We start from the raw sequence: 19,303 nt of genomic DNA on the forward strand, positions 1-19,303 counted from the left end.
AACATCTGCTGAGTCACACCTCCTATGGAGATGAGCAACATGTGGCCTGCAGTGCTGACTAATCATGTGTATTTTTTTGTGATTGACGTGTGTGTTTGTGTGTATGTGTGTGTGTGTGTGTGTGTATGTGTGCACATGTGTGTTTGTGTGCGCGCGTGTGTTGTGTGTGTGAATGTGTGAAGTGATGTCTGACTCTTGAGAATATGACGATGTTAATTGATTTTTTTTTTAATAATGTGGTATTACCAGTTTCCATGTTGACCAAATGATCTTTCTAAGGACATTATGTTTTAATTTTTCCACTACAAACAATATATTTAAAGCCAGAGGCCAATTTAACAAATATGTGTAAATCAATCTTTCAATCATTTAAAACAATCACTATAATCCTCTCTGACACAATTGAACCAGGTATGGGATGATTGCCATAGGAAATTGTCATTTTAAGTGATTATTACACACACCAAGCGGTGCTAATATCGATATAACCTCCATTGAAGAGACTGAAGCGAATTTTCTCATCAATATTTCTCTTTTTGTTGTCCCATTGTAAGCTGTGTTTGTTTTGCACCAGTCAGATCACAGACTCTTAATTCCAATCCAATCCCCCTAAAAATAATGCCTGAGACTTATTTGCTTTGCCAGCATGCTGAATGCAGCTTATTGGAGGCATTCATCTACAAGTGACATTTAAACACATCCGTAGTGCTCCTGTTGATTAGTTCCCACAGTGTGAGCGGCACAGCAGAGCAAATTCTCAATCAGCCAATCACCCTTTTCAAAAGCAGCGCAAAAAGAGTTGTGTTATTGTCTACTCTGGACGACCTATTCCGGAGTTAACATTTTGAACAGCTTTGGTTTTAGTAAACCAATTTTAGCAGAGCAAAACTGACCCTAGGGGCCTTCACGGCCACGGAATTAGCTCCAGTCAGAGGCGCTGCTCATTTGTCCCTATCGCTCAGCTTGGCAGTGACATTTTTATCAAGTCTCTTGTATCTTTGGTATTTGCAGAATAAATAGTGAACCATGACATGTTTTCTGATCCATAGCATTTTCATCTGCTCTAAAAAATCGGGGTTTAATATCCACACACGCGTGTGAGTCGTGCACACGTTTAGGCGATTGGCCTAGAAATGCTTTTCTTTTAATTGTTCAGTGAGGGCCCCTGCAGTGTAGTGCTGCCGTCTTAAGTAGGCCCATCAAATTATATGTCTCACATTACTTGAGGTGGTGATAAGCTTTAGAAAACTAAATGATAGCACTTAACAACAATAGTCAGCTCCCCACTATCTCTTTCAAAACAACCTTGGTCTCACACAGCCTAATGAACTCATGTAGGATAAGACCAGGTGGGAATCTTCCCCTTTCCCCCTCCACAGATTCAACTGTGGCCAAATAACGCTGCCAATGGCACCACTATGTCAAATAGCGCAATTTCAGAGAAGCCCTTAGTGTGCTGTTAATGTTAGCTAAATTACCCGCACATTGAAACTGAAGGCTGTGGGCAGACTTCCCGTAAGACCTGTCCATTTGGTATATGGGTCAGCCGCTCGGTGGTGGACGTGGATCATGCCTCCCCCCCCCCATCCCAGCCCCCCCATGGCTGTGTGCTGTTGACTTGCCGGCTGTTTGGTATGACAAAGCGTCCCATTTAGCTGTGCTTGGCGTTTGTGCCCACATCAATTGATTTTGGATTTTGATGAATTATGAAAGGTAATGAGCACAGGAGGGGCCAGGCGTGCATTTAAAGGTAATTGCTTTTCCCAGAGAGTGTTCATCATGGCATGGTTGCCGCTTTGGCAGGGGCTCCCTCCACCACAGGTGCGTTCGCATTTTCATGAAAAAAAGTGTGGAGGGGCGGCCGGATGATCAAATTATACAATTGGCTTTGACTTTCTTTGTTTCCAGAATGTTCTCATTAGGACCTGTTGTTTAGCATCAGTTGTGAAGCGGTAAGCGGTATGAGCACTATCCATGACTTAGTGGAAGTGAAGACTCTTGATTCACTCTAAATGTATGCAATGTGTAGTATTATGTCTGTCTTTAAAAGGAAAATTACTAAATCAGGTCTTTTGTCAAATTTGATAAATGTGCCCACATTAGTATGGAATTAGATGTACAACAGCAGTGACTGTTGCCAGGCAACCATAACCCATAGTCATCAGACCTTGGTTGCTCTTGACTGTTACAGGCTGCCTTGGTCTCACAATATAGGCTCCCTCTTGGCTTAGGCATACACCATCCGTATTATAGGAATACAGCGTCAGGGAAAAAAAGCTCCTTTTAAGGTTGAGATGTTTGGCTTTAAAGAGCCTGCCAGTCAAGCTGAAAAGCCTTGTGTGGTGTTGTATATGGACCTAATTATATGAACCCTGCAACAATAGGTACCACCGATCGGAGGCAGCGCTTTTGGTCACTGTGTGATCATTGCTTGTGTCTTTCTCTTATTACTGAGAAGCGAGGCTCGCTCTGGGCAGAGCTGAGAGCTTGGGGAAGGGACTGTGCCGGACAGGAGCGGCACGTAGTCATGACCAGAGTGGGTTGCGTCGTGATGCATCCACCTTTGATTGCAGGAGCTACTTGAGAACAAATGAAAAGCAAACCTCTTTGGATGGAGGCCCACAGTTTTCAGATGTTCACTGTGTCTTAAAATAGGTTCAGTGATTAAGCTTAAAGGAAACTCTTGAATTTAATATAAGTGGAATATATTCTAAATTGTCACCGTTTGTGAGTTAAGTCTAATTGTTGTTCTATTTAGGCAAAATGAAGAACAACAAACTTCCAACAGTGGTTGCTCTTGGTAGCGTATACTATTTACATTTATTGTACACTGTAACATGTCAGAGGGTTATATGATGCAAAATGAACTGGAATATATTGGTCATGAAAGAATGAGATCAATTCTGTTGCTTCAGCACATCAGTTTTTATGACCACTACTAGGCTGACTACAAGAGCAATGACTCATAACTTATGGGAACCCAAGGTTTTCATGCAGATAAATACATATAAATCCTTTGGAAAAAAAACATTTGAGGACTCAATCAAGCCCCGCTGCAGCATATCATAATGCATTTATTATGTATTTGTATTAAATTCATTTAATGAATCCCCTATTTCTTATGAATAATATTAAATGTGACAAATAACTGAGTGATAAAGGCAGCATCAAATACATAGTTGTTAAAACATAAATATATGCATAAATATGAATATAAATGTATTGAAATACAACTCCATAACAACCATAATATAAATGAGAATGAAAACCTGGCCTTGAAGTGTAAACAGAGTCACTGGTCCACTTACAAATATAAATATAGCCCACTGTATCCCACTGCACTTTCCCCACTTCACCTCTCGTATACTATAAAGGTAATAAACTGAGCATTCCGTTCAACACACCTGGAGTGGAAATGGGTTCAGTGTAATTATTATTATGAATGAGTTTCCTATTTCGTTCTGTGATGATCATTAAGTGATGTTGATTTTTACTCAAGGTCCCACATGTCAAAAACCATTGGGAAGCTGGCTAAATATACTGCAAGGCTTTTTTTTTAGAGGAGCAATGAGAGAACTATATATGTGTGAGTTTGTATGTTTTGTTTCTGGCATCTGACTACAAAATGGATGGTTTGGCACAAAATCTAAGGAGAGATCTGATAGAATTAAATAATATATTCGGAGATCACTGTCAAAGAGCATAGCATACGAATGTCAAGGCTTGCTTGACATTCTGAATTCATTTTATTCACTCAAGGTTGTAGTATACAGAGACCAAGTAGAGTTCATGCGAGCACATTTGATATATCTATACAGTATATTTGCCAATTTATTAAAAACTGTGTACGCCGTTTACAGAAAGCCTTTGACTTGAAAAAGTAGCCTCTTCTGCGATTCCTGTCAAAGAGCAGAATAACAGCGGAGATAATGTATCTGCTCTTTCTCAGCTAACACTTATTTGAAGTCAACATTCTTTTAACCTGAAACCTCCTCCGCTTACAAAAAAATCAGATCCCTCCATGTTCCATTGGATTTAAAAGCGCATTAACACCCCGTTTTCTACCAAGGGCCGCCAAGAATCTAATCTGGCCCTGCTACCTGGCTGTTCCCATAATCACTTATCTCCTCTATGGCGGAGTCCTGCACTGTGGACAGGGGGGTTGGACTGTGCTGAGTTTTTGTGTCCTATTTCTTTTTGAGGGGGAGAGGAAAAGAAGATGTAAGCGATGTAGAGTGACCAGGCCTCTAGCGATCCTAGAACAAGAGCCATATTTTACAGGCCCGTCTGCGGTGCCAGGGCAATGAGACCTGTAAAAGTGGTCCAGCCCCTGTTAGGTTCAGACAGAGTGGGCAGAGACCATAATACGCCGTGGAAATCGGTTTGGATGGCTGGCCTCGTCCAGCACAGGATCGTGGGGGGTGGGGGACTGTATCCTCGGGCAAGGAAAAAAAAATACGTAGTCTACCAAGCAACAGCAGCAGCGAAAAAGAAAGTCTGGGGGACATAAAATGGAGAAAGCGGTGGAGAGCAGGAGTGAAGCGAGAGTTCCTTCCTACTGCAAAAGGGAAAGCAGCTCGGCTGAATGTGTCACAGATGGGGGACTTTGGTGAGAGTGCTCGCCGTAGCCAATGGCGCTTCAGCCCTTTTCGACTTGAAATGCAAGACACAGCTCGTCCAGGAAGTTACCATTCAGGTCCCCCGCCGCTCCCGTGGCCTGCTCTATCTCTCCGCTAAGTGCCCAATATCTCGGATATGCCCTTTGTTGTCCGTCCCGCGAGAAATGTAGCGAGATCATTCCAACAAGACAGTTGGAAGTCGTGGCAGGTCCCCATGGTCTGTCGTCCCCCGATCTGAATGAATCCCTTTTTTCGCGCAAAAACGTCTAATTCCCCCACACCTTTTTTTTGGTCGAAGCACGTTCCCCTAATCTGTTTTCCCAACTTGGAACGAGTGTGTTTTCCAACGAAATCATGGGTAGTGGATTTGTGTCAGGTTGAATCAGGCTTTGTTTTTATCAGGCCAGTTAGAGCATTTTCCCCCATTACTCTCCATTACGCTGTTGTTTCGCTAGGCAAACTTTTCTATTGAGGTATTAATTATTGGAGGGCTTCTATTCTAGCGCTCTGGCTCAGCACACTGGCTCGGCTCACAGGCTTCCCCCCTCCACTGGTCCTCGTAATATAAAAGATAAATTGTCCGCAGCATGTTTTATTCTCAGGTGGCTGGAGGCCGGTATAAGTTTTGGCCGTCCTTTTCCTACCGCTATCGCCATCTCCTTAATGGCAACAAAATTAGTAACGTTTTCAATCATCCTCTCAAATGTGTCGGCTGCAGCAAAAGCCTCTGCAGAGGAAGGGGGGATTGGTGCAGGAGTGTATCTGGGAGAGGATCACACGGGCTGAAAATAGACAAGCCAGGGAAGAGCCACCTGAGGATGCCTGGCTGAATCGCCCCCTCGATTGTAAAGACTCAACATTTTGCCAATAAGTCCCTCATCACACTTTGACCTTTTCGATATTTAACTGCAGGCCCATCTATTGTCACACTACTCCCCCTCCCTCCCTCCCTCCCTCTCTCTCTCTTTCTCTCTCGCTCTCTTTTTTTCTTTCTCTCTGTCCCCCCATCCCCTCCAAAACGGAATGCACTTTACATTCACTGCGCTCTTTACTTGGGCGCATAGGTCATCCTGTTGTATCGAGCGCATTGTAAATTCAGTTTGTGAGCTTCATGGAGGTGCAGGGATGCTGGGGCTGGGGGTGGAGGTGGGGGTTTTGAAAAGCATGGCAGCATCTACGAGTCTCTATGGTGCCTTCGCGAGGCCTCCAAACTCGGAGGTTAATATTAGAGTGTATTTGGACGGGCTGCCGGCTGGCATTGTGTCCCTCGGCGATCTGTCTCTCTGATCAGTGAAATGGATCTCTCCCCACTCTTCCCCCTTCTGACTCGCGCTGCGGCAATTCTGCCAGTCAAGCACACACGCGGGCTCGCGTGCGCACACACACACACACACACACACACACACCGAGGCATATACACACACACACACACACACACACACATGGATTAGCACACAGGCAGAGTCCCACACACTGACAAACAGACACCATCACACATGCACACACACTGACACAGACGCCATCACACACACAGCACACAGCTACAGTATTTGACTTAAAGTAAACACTTTTTACCAACAGGCAGATTTTTTTTATTGCAGATACAAATATGTAAAAGAAATAGTTTCTAACAAAATGGTCCTTGAATAAATTGAAAGCCTCCAACAAGTGAAAAAATATAATATGAAAAGTGAGAGGTTACGTAGTTGTTTGGTGCATTTTTAATAGTCGCCTCTAACATACTTTACAAAGTTCCAAGGTCATTTTTTACAGACAATACAAAAAGGCTTTTACAGCTAACATATAAAGCAAACTCTGAATTGATTTTATCCTTGTTAAGTGAATTCTTATTGGCCGTAGTCAACAGCAATCCGTGACCCTTGCCTAGTGCGACAGGCATAGTATTGTGCGTTTGCAATTTTCCATGAAATTAACTGACAACATGCAAGCCAGCCACAATGCAGAGGAAACGAGAGCAGACAGCATCTTAGCTGAGGGAGCCACACCTGCCACCTGCAGTATTTCATAAGGGCCCGTCGCAAGTGCTAGCACTCAGCGTCACGGCAGACAGAAGCACACATTCACAGCACTGCAACAGCTCGGAGGGACCCGTCTCCCCACCAGCCAGCTTTACAGGTGTCTCGGTGACTGCGAAAGTTACCGTCAGCTTTCCAAGATGGAATCTGGCAGAGCGTTTTTTTTTTTCTCTTTCTTTGAACCGAAATTTGCATAGCTGAAGCAACAATGGTGAATAATCCAGTGCAATCAAAAAAATAATGGTTCATTTTCCAAAGATTAGATTGTGATATTTTGCGTGAAATAATTAGGCCAAGCAAAACTCAATGGTTTTTGACATGGGAAGATTTAAATGGGTGTTATGGCAGTATATTGCTCATTGTGAAATATGATCTTAGATGTCAGTGTAATATAATGTTAATGACTGCCATAATTCAACTGAAGATGTGCCAATAAACTGTATAATTCTTTGGCATCTTTGTTTGAAAGTCTGAGTCAGTGTGACCAGGCATACTCTGCTGAAGTCTGTGAGAGCACAATAATCGTATTGCCTCAACCCCATACAGTACTTGGAGAAGTGTGTTTATTTGTTGAATGTTGATGACAAATTTTACCAATGTCTAAACTGAGAGACTTCAATGTGACAGTGTTTCATAGAAGCCAAATATGATCGTCTTTCAGTAGTCACAGTAGATGATTACAGTTGATGTTCTTATTTTCTTCCTCATTGCTTCAGCAGAGTTCCATCCCCTGGTGATTGCATTGATTTGTACAGCACAGTAGTTTGAACATAATCTGTTTATTTTACATTTGAAAACAACATTTTAGTGAATAATATGCAGAATACATACACTACTGTGTATTCGATGCATTATTAATGCGGCAGATATGCACAGATTGTGCTGAATTTATTTAACCAAACCAAAATGTTTATATCATGCAATCACTTTGTGGGTGGATGTGTTATTATTTATTTAGGGCTGGGTGAAATGTATACATGTATGATGCCTTGAGTCAGTATATACTACTGTCAGTCAGACTGTTGTTCAGCAGTGTGTGCACTGTACAGTCTCCTTCCTCTCCCTCTGTCTTGATCATCATGCTATTTTGAATTCTCTTGTGCTTCTTCTTCTTCTTCTTCTTCTTCTTCTTCTTCTCTCCCACCGGTTCACCACTAGGGCCGCATTCGAAAAAACAGGGAGAGGATTTGTCTGATAACGACGGTGATGAAGACGAAGGTATTTGCTGGTGGTGGTCAGAGACATGTGCATGTCCTGTCCTGGTTCTCCCTTGTTTTCACAATGGACTTGTTTTTGGCTAGTCTGAATGCAAGCCATTTCCCCTTATGCCCCTTCCACCCCCCCCCCCCCCCAAACCTGAGCCACAGAGTGACATTCAGCAGAGCTGTGAGTGTGATTGTGGAGAATGCCTGGTCCCTGAGAATGTTGCTGTCCTTGTGCTTTATCTTGATTTTTTTGTTGGAGAGCGTGACCTTTCAGTGGCATGCAGAGATGGTTATCCTTCTTAGGAATATTACATCGTGGACATCCCCCCTCGTGTTGGGGTCGTTTACTGTGAGGAAGAGAGTGACAGTCTGCAGGGGTGATGTGTATCAGGCGTCTTTGACCTGGAAACGTGAATGCCCATCGCCTGGAAGAAGTCACTTCCATAGTTGTTTTTGATTTGCTGTCCTTGACTTACTTTTTAAGGCCAAGATAGTGTGGTAACATTGGTGAGATGTCGTTGTTGCAAAACAAGGCAAATTTGGACTCTGCAGAATGGGAAAAGTTCACCATGTGGATGTGAATGTATGTACTACTCCAAATAATATTATTCATCAGATTGTGATGTCAGGGATTTTCGATGGCCAATCAGTTTTGAGATGACCGTATTCACAGATGTAATACTCGTAAATCCCACAAGCAACAGGAGCAGTTACACCCCTCTTAATCCACTTAGACAGATATGATAGTGGGGAATGCTCAAACAGACAAATTGAGCGACAGCTGTCTCTGTGCGAGATGATTCTGCCAAAACATGTCACCTAGGACCTTTTGAGGTCTGTGAGTGAAGCCTTAAAAATGCCAAAAAAGCGAATGAATGCTGACAATGTGTGTTTTTTTGTGCATGTGTTGAGGATATCAGGAGTCCCAAATTATGCTCAGCTGTACCATACAGTATTTTGAAATTGGAAATATTTCTCCTTTCCGGCTGCCACAGGCTCAAGAAATCTCTCTCCCCTCCCAGGCTCCCTTGACAACCACACACTAACAAGGGCAAGTGAGCATGGATAGTGTCCTTTGTTTATTTGCCATTGAATGGGAGGCCTTCAGCTTTAACAAGGCCTAAGACTGGCATGTAAATGTCACCCCAACTTCAGCCCCCTTTACTGCCCTCCCTTCATCCGTCCGCTGTTAATCCCACGCACACCCCACAGTGGAGGGAAAGTTTTAGTGGTTGTTATCTTTGTCCTTGACATTGAATCTGTGCGCTTAACTTTTTGAGCATGTTGTCGTCGCCGAAGTCGTCTTCTCCTAAAGGAGGTGGAGGGATTCAGGCCTGAGCTGCTCAGGTGGTGCCGCAGACTCCCCCAGATCGTAACGGTGATGTGCATTCGCACAAACTGCGTTTTTTTCCTTAGCGAATGGCAGCTCATGAGGGAAGGTTTACTGTGTTGGTGGAGATGGATCATCCTCCGAGTCTAAACATGCTCAAGAGGGTAATGGTAAATGATTAGTGGCAAAGGCGTGCACTCAAGAAACGGCACATCTCGGAGGCAAATGAATTTCCCTTGTCTTGTGCCTTTCCGCGTCAGATCGTCAGGTAATGGCTTATGCATCTTCCTCCCAAGATGCTGCCCTTGCATACATGGAAGGCACAAGCAGCCTCTCCTCCCTGGATGCACGCTAAATGTCACCCTAGACAGCCTTAATCCCCCTCGGAACAGCGCTGATCGGTTTCTATTTCTGTCAACAACAGAACATTCATTAGATCGTGGGGATTTCAATCAAGTCTCAGATTAGCTGGTAATGTCTAAACCCATCATAAATCTCCCCCGCAATCCTTTGTGAACACTGCTGTCAAGGAACAAGGAATGTAATGCAGACCAAGAGCAGAGCATCAACAATATCTGTGTAAATACAGTACTGGCCAGCAGTAGAAGGCTAGTGGGGTCAGGGGTCAAACTAGCTTGTAATGTCATCGCAGTGTCAGATGACCAGCTGTAGATGGGAACGCTGACCAGATCCTGTGTGTTTAAATGGGGTCAGAGCCTTAACCTTCCTAATCCGCCTCTTGCTCGCTCCGTATTTGTAGGCAGCAGTCCACAGATGCCTGACTGAAAGATTAAGATGTTCTGCAGGAAACTGCTGCTGATATTTATAATGGAGCTAGATACTGTTTCCTGTACTTCAAAGTAATATATACTATTTTCTCGTAGATAATAGCATATGGAATGTTTGGTAGACAGTGTTTTGGTCCTTCTGTTTGACCACAATATCAGATGTAATATCTGCATCGCTAGTTGTACCATGTTGATATATTTCAGCTGAGGACAGGCAGAAGTAGTTTTTTTTTCCATCAAACCAAAGGAATAGCAAAATACTGGTTGCTTTTCATCTTCTTTGGATTCGTATTAGAAAAGGCAAACAGCACTCAGCTAGTCTTGAAATTGAAGGTTTTTGACATTCCAAAGGAGAAGTGTGACTGGAATATGTCTGATATCTATTTTCAATGACCAAGCACATCATTGATTTTTTTTTTATTTCTTTGATTTTAAGAAAGAGGAACATGTGGTTGTGATGTGTTGCACACTTTCAAAATCAGCTGAGCTGATATCCCAAAATACCATCTCCTTGCCACCGTTAATTTGATCTGGAGCAAAACATAAAACTGGATATGAGGGCAAATATTACTACTACAAAATGTAAAGAGGACGATTAATACTACTAACAGAAAAAAATATCCGTTTGATTCACAAAACCAGTGTCGTGCTCTGTTTGCCATAGACGGGGGGTATGGAATCTGCATCAAATAGCTTACGGCAATTACTTCCACGTGATGATCATTGGCAAATATGTGCTCACTGCAGAATATCATAACATGGCTTTTAAACAGGGAATGGAATGGATTTAGATGAGGAGAAGGAGGCTCACGAGTTGTGCTGAGAGGATTAGCTGCTCGCCAAAGTAAAAAAAAGAAGAAGAGGAGGAAGCTCTCGCTCAGCAATAACATTGTTCACTTTCAGTATTTATCTTGGGATATTCCGAGCTCTGGGTGGATATCTGCAGAGATTAGAATAGAGGAAGCCTCCTTTTTTCTTCTACAAGGGGGGGGAAAGCTTAAGCCTGGATTCTCTATCAAACTCCAGATATTGTTGTTCTATCCCATCTCGCTAACCCCATCTGTCGGTCGGACAGGTGAGAGACGATACCCCGTACGAGGTGGGGAAATGTCACGTCATCAGCTCAGGGCGTCAGCTGAGTCTAGGCCGGATGTCAGCCATACCCGTGCCAGAGCGGGCTTTAATGTGCCCGGGCGTTGTGCTGTTGGACAGGCTTTGTTAGGTAAGCTCGTTCTTGCCAGGGTATTTAGGTGTGAGCTCCACTTGAGTTCTCGCATCCCCCTCCATGTTTGTGTAAATGACGCGGGGTGTTGTATGTTCCTTTTGGCAAGCGCTACCCTCGCCGAAGCCGAATCTCTCCTGGTATAGCCAGGCAATTTGCTCACGCCGTCAAATGCTGACTTTTAATATCTCCAGAACAAGCCTCCGAACAGGTTTTGGCCAAGAGTGGAATTTCTGTCGGAGCATGGGGCTCGGTTAAGTGCAGTGGTGTATGCCTGATGAGAAAACAGTAGTGTGTGCAGTGCCATGATGCTGGGCAAATGCAAGGCAATTCAATATCGAGCAGCTCAGTGAGGGGTGACAGCCGAGGCACCCCCGCTGCTTTAGCAACAGGCGCTTGGTATTCTATCGGAGATGACGCGAGGCCGTACCTGAGACTCCCCGTGCCCCGTGCTCGTCTGAGCTGCTCTGGGCGGGCGAGGATCCTGGGCAAGGGGACGGGTGCCCTCAGGCCACTGTGTTACCTTTGCTTTACCCGGCAGGGAGGCGAGGAACGCAACGCGAAGTAAATAAAAGGGCCGTCGCAACACAGCCGCGTGCAAACGAGCATCGCCGGCGGAGGCTCTCAGTGCAGAATCATCTCCGGGGCCCCGGCGCGGCTGCCAAATGGGTTGCGGGTCTCGCCAGATGCCTCGCTGCCAAGGATGTGGCGGGCACACACACATGCACGCACGCACGCGCCCACAGGAGTGGGGTACTGCCGAGATGAGCGGCGCCGGCCAGAGACGTTAGTTAGCAGACGCGTCCCCGTTAGCGGCGCGCGAGGCTGGAGAAAGCCAACTGCCCTGGATTTACGGACAAGGATGGGTAGGAGCCAGTCTGTGGCGTAACACGTAACCACAGGATCGACACACAGAGAGAGAAAGAGAGAGAGAGAGAGCAACCTCTGTAACGAAGCAGGGAGGCAGAAAATGCAATCTGCAACGCGCCACCAAAACAAGGAAGCTCACACCTGCACCTGCACAGGCAATTACCACTTATTTTCTCTATGCAAATAATGATTTGGAATCTAATCACTATTCAAAATCAAATTACATAAGGAATGAGTGATTTTATACATGCAATTTCTGAAGGGGGATTGGCGGCACCCATTTTAGCTGTGTTTGGTCTGGTTTGTTTGTGTACGGAGATCGAGGCTCATAACCAGAGGTAGTGGAGAGGAGCGCCACACAGAGCAGAGCGTTCAACAGAACTGTCACAAAGCATTGTGGGAGCCAGGTAGACGCAGCGCACTGTAGCGCTGTGGCACTTGTTCACCTCACAAAACGGAAATCCCCCATCCCACCCTCCCCTTCTGCTGCTGCTGCTGCTGCTGCTGCAAGCACAAGCTCCACCGCCCTGCCACTGTGGATAATACCCTCCTGCCTCTTCACTGCCGATTGCTCCACGCGAGCGTGAATTCACTGTGAATATATTCAAGGACAAGTGCAAATATGGCAAGCCTATTTACATACCCCTTTCCTTACCGCCCCCCCAAGTCCCCCCCTCAGTTGTTCCTATTCCTGTTTTTCGTTTCCATCTCAATGATGTCTGGAGACTTCATTCTTTTCTCCCCATCATTGTGCCAAAGCCCTCAGTCAGTAAGTCTGGGCTCGGGGATGTTTGTTTGTCCGCTCTCTCTCTCCGAAAATCTACTTAGCGAGATGTTGTCATCTTGTCACGGTCGGCGGTCCATCTTTGGCTAATTTCGGCGGGGCCGAATTGTATTTCGTCCGGCCCCTCATCCAGTTACGGCCTCGCAGGGGGCTCCCCGGCTGCTCAGTCCCTTCTCCCGAGCGGAGGAAGCTCCGGCGCGGTGCTGCGGAGAGCCCTCCCAGAATTGAGTTAGGGCCAAGATCCATTGTCTTATCCTGTCACAATCTGGGTGTATTTAGGGAGTTCTCAGCACTAAATCTCCAAAGGTGGAATGTCATGAATACATTTTTTCTTCTTCTTCTTTTTTGATATATGGCGCCGAGCTCAGGGAGAGACAGACACCTTCTCCTGGTTGTCTGGTGCTGTGCCCTCTCCCGCAGCTGAGCAATGGATCTGCATGGCAGTAGCTTGGCACGCCAGGCCGTGTGGCCTAGTAAGGAGTACACACACACACACACACACTCACGCACACACACACTCACACACACACACACACACACACACACACACACAGAGTCAGACACACACTTTTCCTCAAACCCTGCCACAATGGGTGCCAGGCTTCCCAGCTCCACCTGCTTGAGTGTTAGAATTAATTCCACTGAGCCTGCGCCCCTCGACTGGATTTCAACACGGTGCAGATTGTTGCTCCAGGAAGCCTGAGGTTTGGAATTTACGATGGCGGTGGTTCACATATGCCCCGTGTGGCTCTCTCTCTCTCTCTCGAGCGTTCTCTCTGATGTGGCGAGAGCAGGAGCCGCTGCCTTCAGCCATATTTGGAGTGTTATCCTCTCTTTCTCGCCGCAGATGAAGATTTCTGGGTGTCTGTCTTTCTTTCTTTCTTTCTTTCTTTCCCTCTGACTTTCTCATGCAATCCCAGATTCAGTGAAGGAAGGGGATGACGGTAGAGAAGGGATGTGAGATTGATATATATTTTCTCTCTATTTCTCCTCTCTACTTGAGATATCCCAAAATACCCCTGCTTTGAAGGAGACACGCCGTCCACAATGGACAGAGACAGCTGGCTTTTTTAGCAGCTCTGCGCTGCAGCGCTGCTCTTTGCTGGACGGTGTAGGTGTCACAGATGGAGGACGCGTGGCGTGTGATGTGGGATTTGCATGGCTGTGAGCAGTGGGAGCTGTGAGGTGGACGGGAGGGACTGTGGTCCTCTGTGCCTCTCCCTCCCTCCCTCCCTCCCTCTCTCTCTCTCTCTCTCTCTCTCTCACACTCTCCCTCACTCCCTCCCTCTTCTCTCTGCCAGGAGCCTGGCTTCAAAGAACACATCAAACCACCTGCCAGCTCTCCGATCAGAATCATATTTAATGCACAAACACAGCGTTCGGGGTTGACAAAGTCACCCCCTTCAAAGGTCACCCTCCCCATCTGGGCTTTGGATTGAGACCCGGAACACAGAGCATCAAAGCGGTGTCAAGCATCACATAGGGATGGTGCCCCTACATTGGGGCCATTTTGTTGATGTTTTAACTCAAATGAGAAAAAAAAACAGTGACATGATAGTGTCCTAATCAGTATCTAACAGCGTGACCACCGAGCCAAACTACAGAAGTGAGGGCTTGCTGAAACAAGGACTCTCACTAAGTAATACATGCAAATTGAGCATTTCGCTCATGTCTTCCTTTGTCCCTGTGTTCTGGTAATGAGGTTCTCTGTGTTGGAGAGCTTCCTAGGGTTGTCCAGTGAGTTTGCCGTGTGTTAATGAGGTTCAAAGCGTCGCAGGACAAAGCACATCATCAGAGATAGGGACTTGGATGGAGACCACATGCAGACAGTGGCAGTGCACATCTGTCAGCCCCATGAGCCTCTGCTCCTGTGAAGATGCTGCCTGACAAGTTGCAGGTTTTTTTTTACAACAGACTGATTGTTTATAGCACTTAGAGCTATAAACAGAGAGCGCTCTCTCTCTCTCTTTCTCTCTCTTTCTCTCTCTCCTTTCTCTCTCCCTCTCCCTCTTTGTCTGCCTCCCCCCCCCCCCCGTTCTAGAAAATTCTCTGGAGTGATGGGCCTGGCACAATGCAAAAGTGCCTTCTAAAAAGATTTATGAGTGCTTTGTGCAGAGGCTGATGTGCCCTCCTACGGAGCTTAACTGGCAGCGCTCAGCACTGGCATCATCTCCGAGTTGCTCCACAAAGCGACACTCCAGTCAGAAGAAGACTCGCAATCTGTAGATTGTGATGACTCGTGCTCGCAGGGTACTCGAGGGCTCCATATCACTCTGTAGACTACATGCGATGCTGTGGACGGACGCCCTGTGTGTTGTTTTGCGCTGTATGCCGGTTCATGCGCAGACACAGTGAATATAACGTTACCTCGTCAAGTGCTGGAAAGGGAGGAGAGCTGAGCTGATCTAAGGGGTAGTAATCAAACGAACAGGGAATGGAGAACTTGTGTGAATGGGACAGTGAGCATCGGTGTGTGTGTGTGTGTGTGTGTGTGTGTGTGTGTCTTTGTGAGTCATCCGTCCTCATTAATGACACAACATTGTCCGCATGTCAACCATCAGTGTGCATCCGTGAGCCTGACATTGCCATATGCATCCTTTAAACTCACATCCTCTCTTGAAAAATGTGGCCGCATTTTGTGCCTTCTTTTTGTTTTTGTTTTTGTTTTCTTTGTTTGTTTTTGCTTTTTTCTAGTGAAAAAAAAAGTGTTCATGAAAATGTAAATTTTTCCAAATGAATTTTAATCCAACCTCTCTCTTTTTCCCTCCTCCTCCCTTAGCGTCTCCTTTATTTGGAATTCTGTCAAAAAGTGCTGTGGATTTCTCTTGAGTTCGTTATAGAGCTGGTCCTCATAGACCTGAGACAGATCTCAGGCCTTTTGAGGCGTAAGTCACCAACAACATGAATATAAATGAATCTGCTCCTTCAAGTTAATGAACTGATCAGGTAGTCCAGCTTGGCTTGCCACTTAGAGGAAGAACGTGTACCGCAAAATAGCCTACAGATGGGCAGCAAACATCGCCATAGTTACATGATGTGAATCGACAAAAGAGGCGACTAATAACTTTGACATGACTAATCTCTGTTCTTGTTTCTCCTCTCCTCCGTTCATTTTGGTTGTTTGCTTTTCACATTTTCTTTGTCTCTTTCCTTGTATCCATTTGTTCTGATGTCTCGTGGTTCACCAGAACAGGACCAAAAAAAAAAACACGTTCATTTTCTCTCTTCATCCAAGTTTCACTTCATACATTCCCTCTCTTGTGTGAGATAAGTGTAAACAGATAATTGTCAGTTTTGTGAAATCCCATATTTTGATTGCGCCCCCAGATACCAGACGTGCAACAAGATGTATTTACGACGTGTTTGTCGATAGAAAACAGGGCGGCTGCTTATTCCATCTCTGAAATGGGAGATTGAATATGTTGTTGAATCATGAATGGGTGTTTTGGGGGTGGGTGGGTGGGGGGGTAGAGAGAAGAGGAAAGAGGGGGAAATAACAACCCCATATAGCCGTACAAAGCACCACTGCTTTCATGAAAGGCTCACAAAGTAATTTGCTTTGACTGTTCACATGCTAATGGGGGTGTGTGCGAGTGAAAATGCACAGTGCACAGACTCGGGCAGATTCACCAGCCTGGGTGTTGTTTGTGATTAGCTGTTCTTGAGGATTTTGAATTTTCGGTCTGCCGTATCCATGGCAACCTGAATACAATGTAGGGCTTTTGAATCAGAGCCCAGTGGCTTTCTCTTAGCTCTCAAGGCTGAGCAAAACAGCTGCCATACTGGGAGTGAGAGAGACAGAGAGAGATAGAGAGAGAGAGCGACGGAGAGAGAGCAAGGGAGGGAGTGAAGGAGAGTGAAGGAGAGGAGAAGGAGAGAGACTTTCTTGTCTCTCCATTTTACCAAGCCAGTAATTCTGCCAGTAATCTCAAACAGGCTCTTGTTCCTTTTGGTTTCCGATTTTGATCTGACTAAACTGTTACCTCAGGGTGAAGAATGGCTCTAGAGCGTCTCCGATTATGAACTCATGAAAAGATTCTCTAAAGATTAAAAAAAAAAAAGCCATAAAGAGACCAATTTTTCATCCTCCCATAAAAGAACCTGGACAGTTAGACTCTTATCTTTCAAAAAGCATAAAATTATTATTTATTAGAGGACATGCTTACTCCCCTCTCCTTCCACTAGAAGTAAGTAACATCGAAAAGCACAGCTGCAGAATCCTCATCAAAATGGCCGTCATTTCATTCCAGTAGTCGGCAGGCAGAGCCAAGCTGACTCTGAAAATGAGCCCAAATGACCAATTAGGTGCCTGACCTCTTGCGCCACCTCATCAGTTAGCATCTATTTGTTTTCTCATGCAGTTAGCAATAAAAGACAAATGACTGTGCTCATCCGAAAACACTGATGGCACATTAGCTGGTATCTGGGGAGGGCTTTCCCGTCGAACCCGACCGCTCTGCACTGTGTGTGTGTTTGTGTGTGTGTGTGTGTGTTTCGTGAGAGAGAGAGAGTGTGTGTGTGTGTGTGTGTGTGTAAGTGTGTATGTGTGTTTCTTCTTTTTGGTTGTTTTGTTTTTTGCTCCTTACTGTAACGGCCCGAAGGCAAGTGAAAGTTTAACGGTGGCCACTCTTGCAGACATTCGAGACCAAGGTGCCAAGCCCGTCATGGTGTACATCCACGGAGGCTCCTACATGGAGGGCACCGGGAACATGATCGACGGCAGCGTGCTGGCCAGCTACGGGAACGTCATCGTGATCACGCTCAACTTCCGAGTCGGCGTACTGGGTAAGTGTGCTCTCATTTTCACACTGTGTAATGTAATGCAGTAATGCACACAGCCTAATGTAACAGTGTCATTTGCTGTAGATGTCCATCTCTGTGCTTTCCATGGATGACTTTAGAATGACTTGCCTTATGTGAAATGAGTATGAGGAGTGCTGGAGTCACGAGGTCTACACTGTCAATACTTAGAAGGGACAGTCAATTTACGGCTTGCCACCACTGCCTCTAGCAAAGAAAAAGAGGCCTACTAAAGGAAAAAGTCTCTGAAATCAGTTATCCCTGCTCAACGGGGGGTTTCGTTTGCAGTGGGAGAGTGTAAGGGTTTGATATCAGTTGGAGGGGAAGACAGACGAAGAGAGAAATCAGATTATCCAGGGAGCAGGTTGCAGCTGTAGGAGGAAGAGGAAGAGGAAGAGTGCTGTTATCCCAGCCGTACAGCACACACTGGATCACTACCTTAATGCTTTCTTACACACATCAGTGTGTTCTTTGTGAATGTGCCCTTTTCCTAGAAGAGCATTTGGTGGGCTTAAAATGTGTGTTTTTTTCTTGATAACTAGCATTCTGATGTTGTTTGACATTTATTTCAGACCAGTTTATTTATGCAATGCGTATTGACAACGAATAGATGTGTAGATCACTGTGTGGAGCCCAGATCCCAAAGATTTGAACAGAAAAGGAATGGTATTTATGTGGCTTCTGTCTTTAATGACATGATCATAGATTATGGGCCATGCAACAAATCAATCATTGCAACTGCTCTGGTACAGATACTGTAGGACATTAGTCATACTTACGGAGGTTGTCTAGTATGTTTGAATTTAGATTCTATACTCAAAGTAAAAATGATGGAATGGGTAGAAGGTGGTGAAATGAAATATCATGTGTTGCTTGACCATGTGCTAGGAAAGTGATTGAGATGGAGTTGTAGAGGGATGGAATGATGGACGAGTAAATGTTTAATAATGGCTTTTCAGTTTTAGTCTTTAGTATAGTTTTTATGCCTAATTTTGGTCCTTCTTGTATTGACAGTAAAGGCTCCCCTAGGAAATACAATTTCAGCCTGTAATACACAGTAGGAGTACAGGCCCATATACTCATATAGACTACAGGGTCAGACGTTTAGAATTGTCCTGGTGTAGTTTTACTCTGACTTAGCTTATAATATGGTGACATGTAATGAAGCCACATGGCGATATAGCCTAGTCAAAGTCTTAAAGGATCTTTCAGTATAGAATATATTTACTTTGCTACTTAAATATCGTCAACGCTGGACCAGGCCCACGGCCCAGAGGAAGCCTAAAGCTAGTGGAGCTAGTTCAGGGACAGACCGACACGCTGGGCCGCATTACCATTTGTCACCTCTCCTTGTCCAATCCTACACATACCTCTCCCAGAATGCAGCCAAAACATTTTCCATCCGTGAGTCATCTCCTCATTTCACACCTGATTGTGGGATCCAAATGCCAAGCAATTGGGAGGTGAACATTTTCAGTGTGCTGTTGAAAGACAGCTATCTGTGCGTGCGCGCCACTCGTCTTGGGAGAACAAAGGCTAGGTGGCTCTAATAGGGCTATAGTTAGAAGAACGCTGAAGACAGCCAAAGAGGCGGATATGGGGCACGGAAGGAAAAGATGTTGGTGCTGATTGCCTCATACCGAATGTTA

General features: G+C 45.3%; 1 protein-coding gene across 1 annotated transcript in view; it reads left to right on the forward strand.

Moving 5' to 3' along the window:
* The window catches only part of nlgn3a (neuroligin 3a), an 83,709-nt gene that overhangs the window by 1,908 nt on the left and 62,498 nt on the right, over positions 1-19,303 (forward strand). The window contains exon 2 of the mRNA XM_062525374.1: positions 17,490-17,639. Coding sequence (XP_062381358.1) covers positions 17,490-17,639 — 150 coding nt within the window. The remainder of the gene's footprint in view (positions 1-17,489; positions 17,640-19,303) is intronic.

The sequence above is a fragment of the Sardina pilchardus genome, chromosome 21, assembly GCF_963854185.1.
Source record: "Sardina pilchardus chromosome 21, fSarPil1.1, whole genome shotgun sequence".
Taxonomy (NCBI): Eukaryota; Metazoa; Chordata; class Actinopteri; order Clupeiformes; family Clupeidae; genus Sardina; species Sardina pilchardus.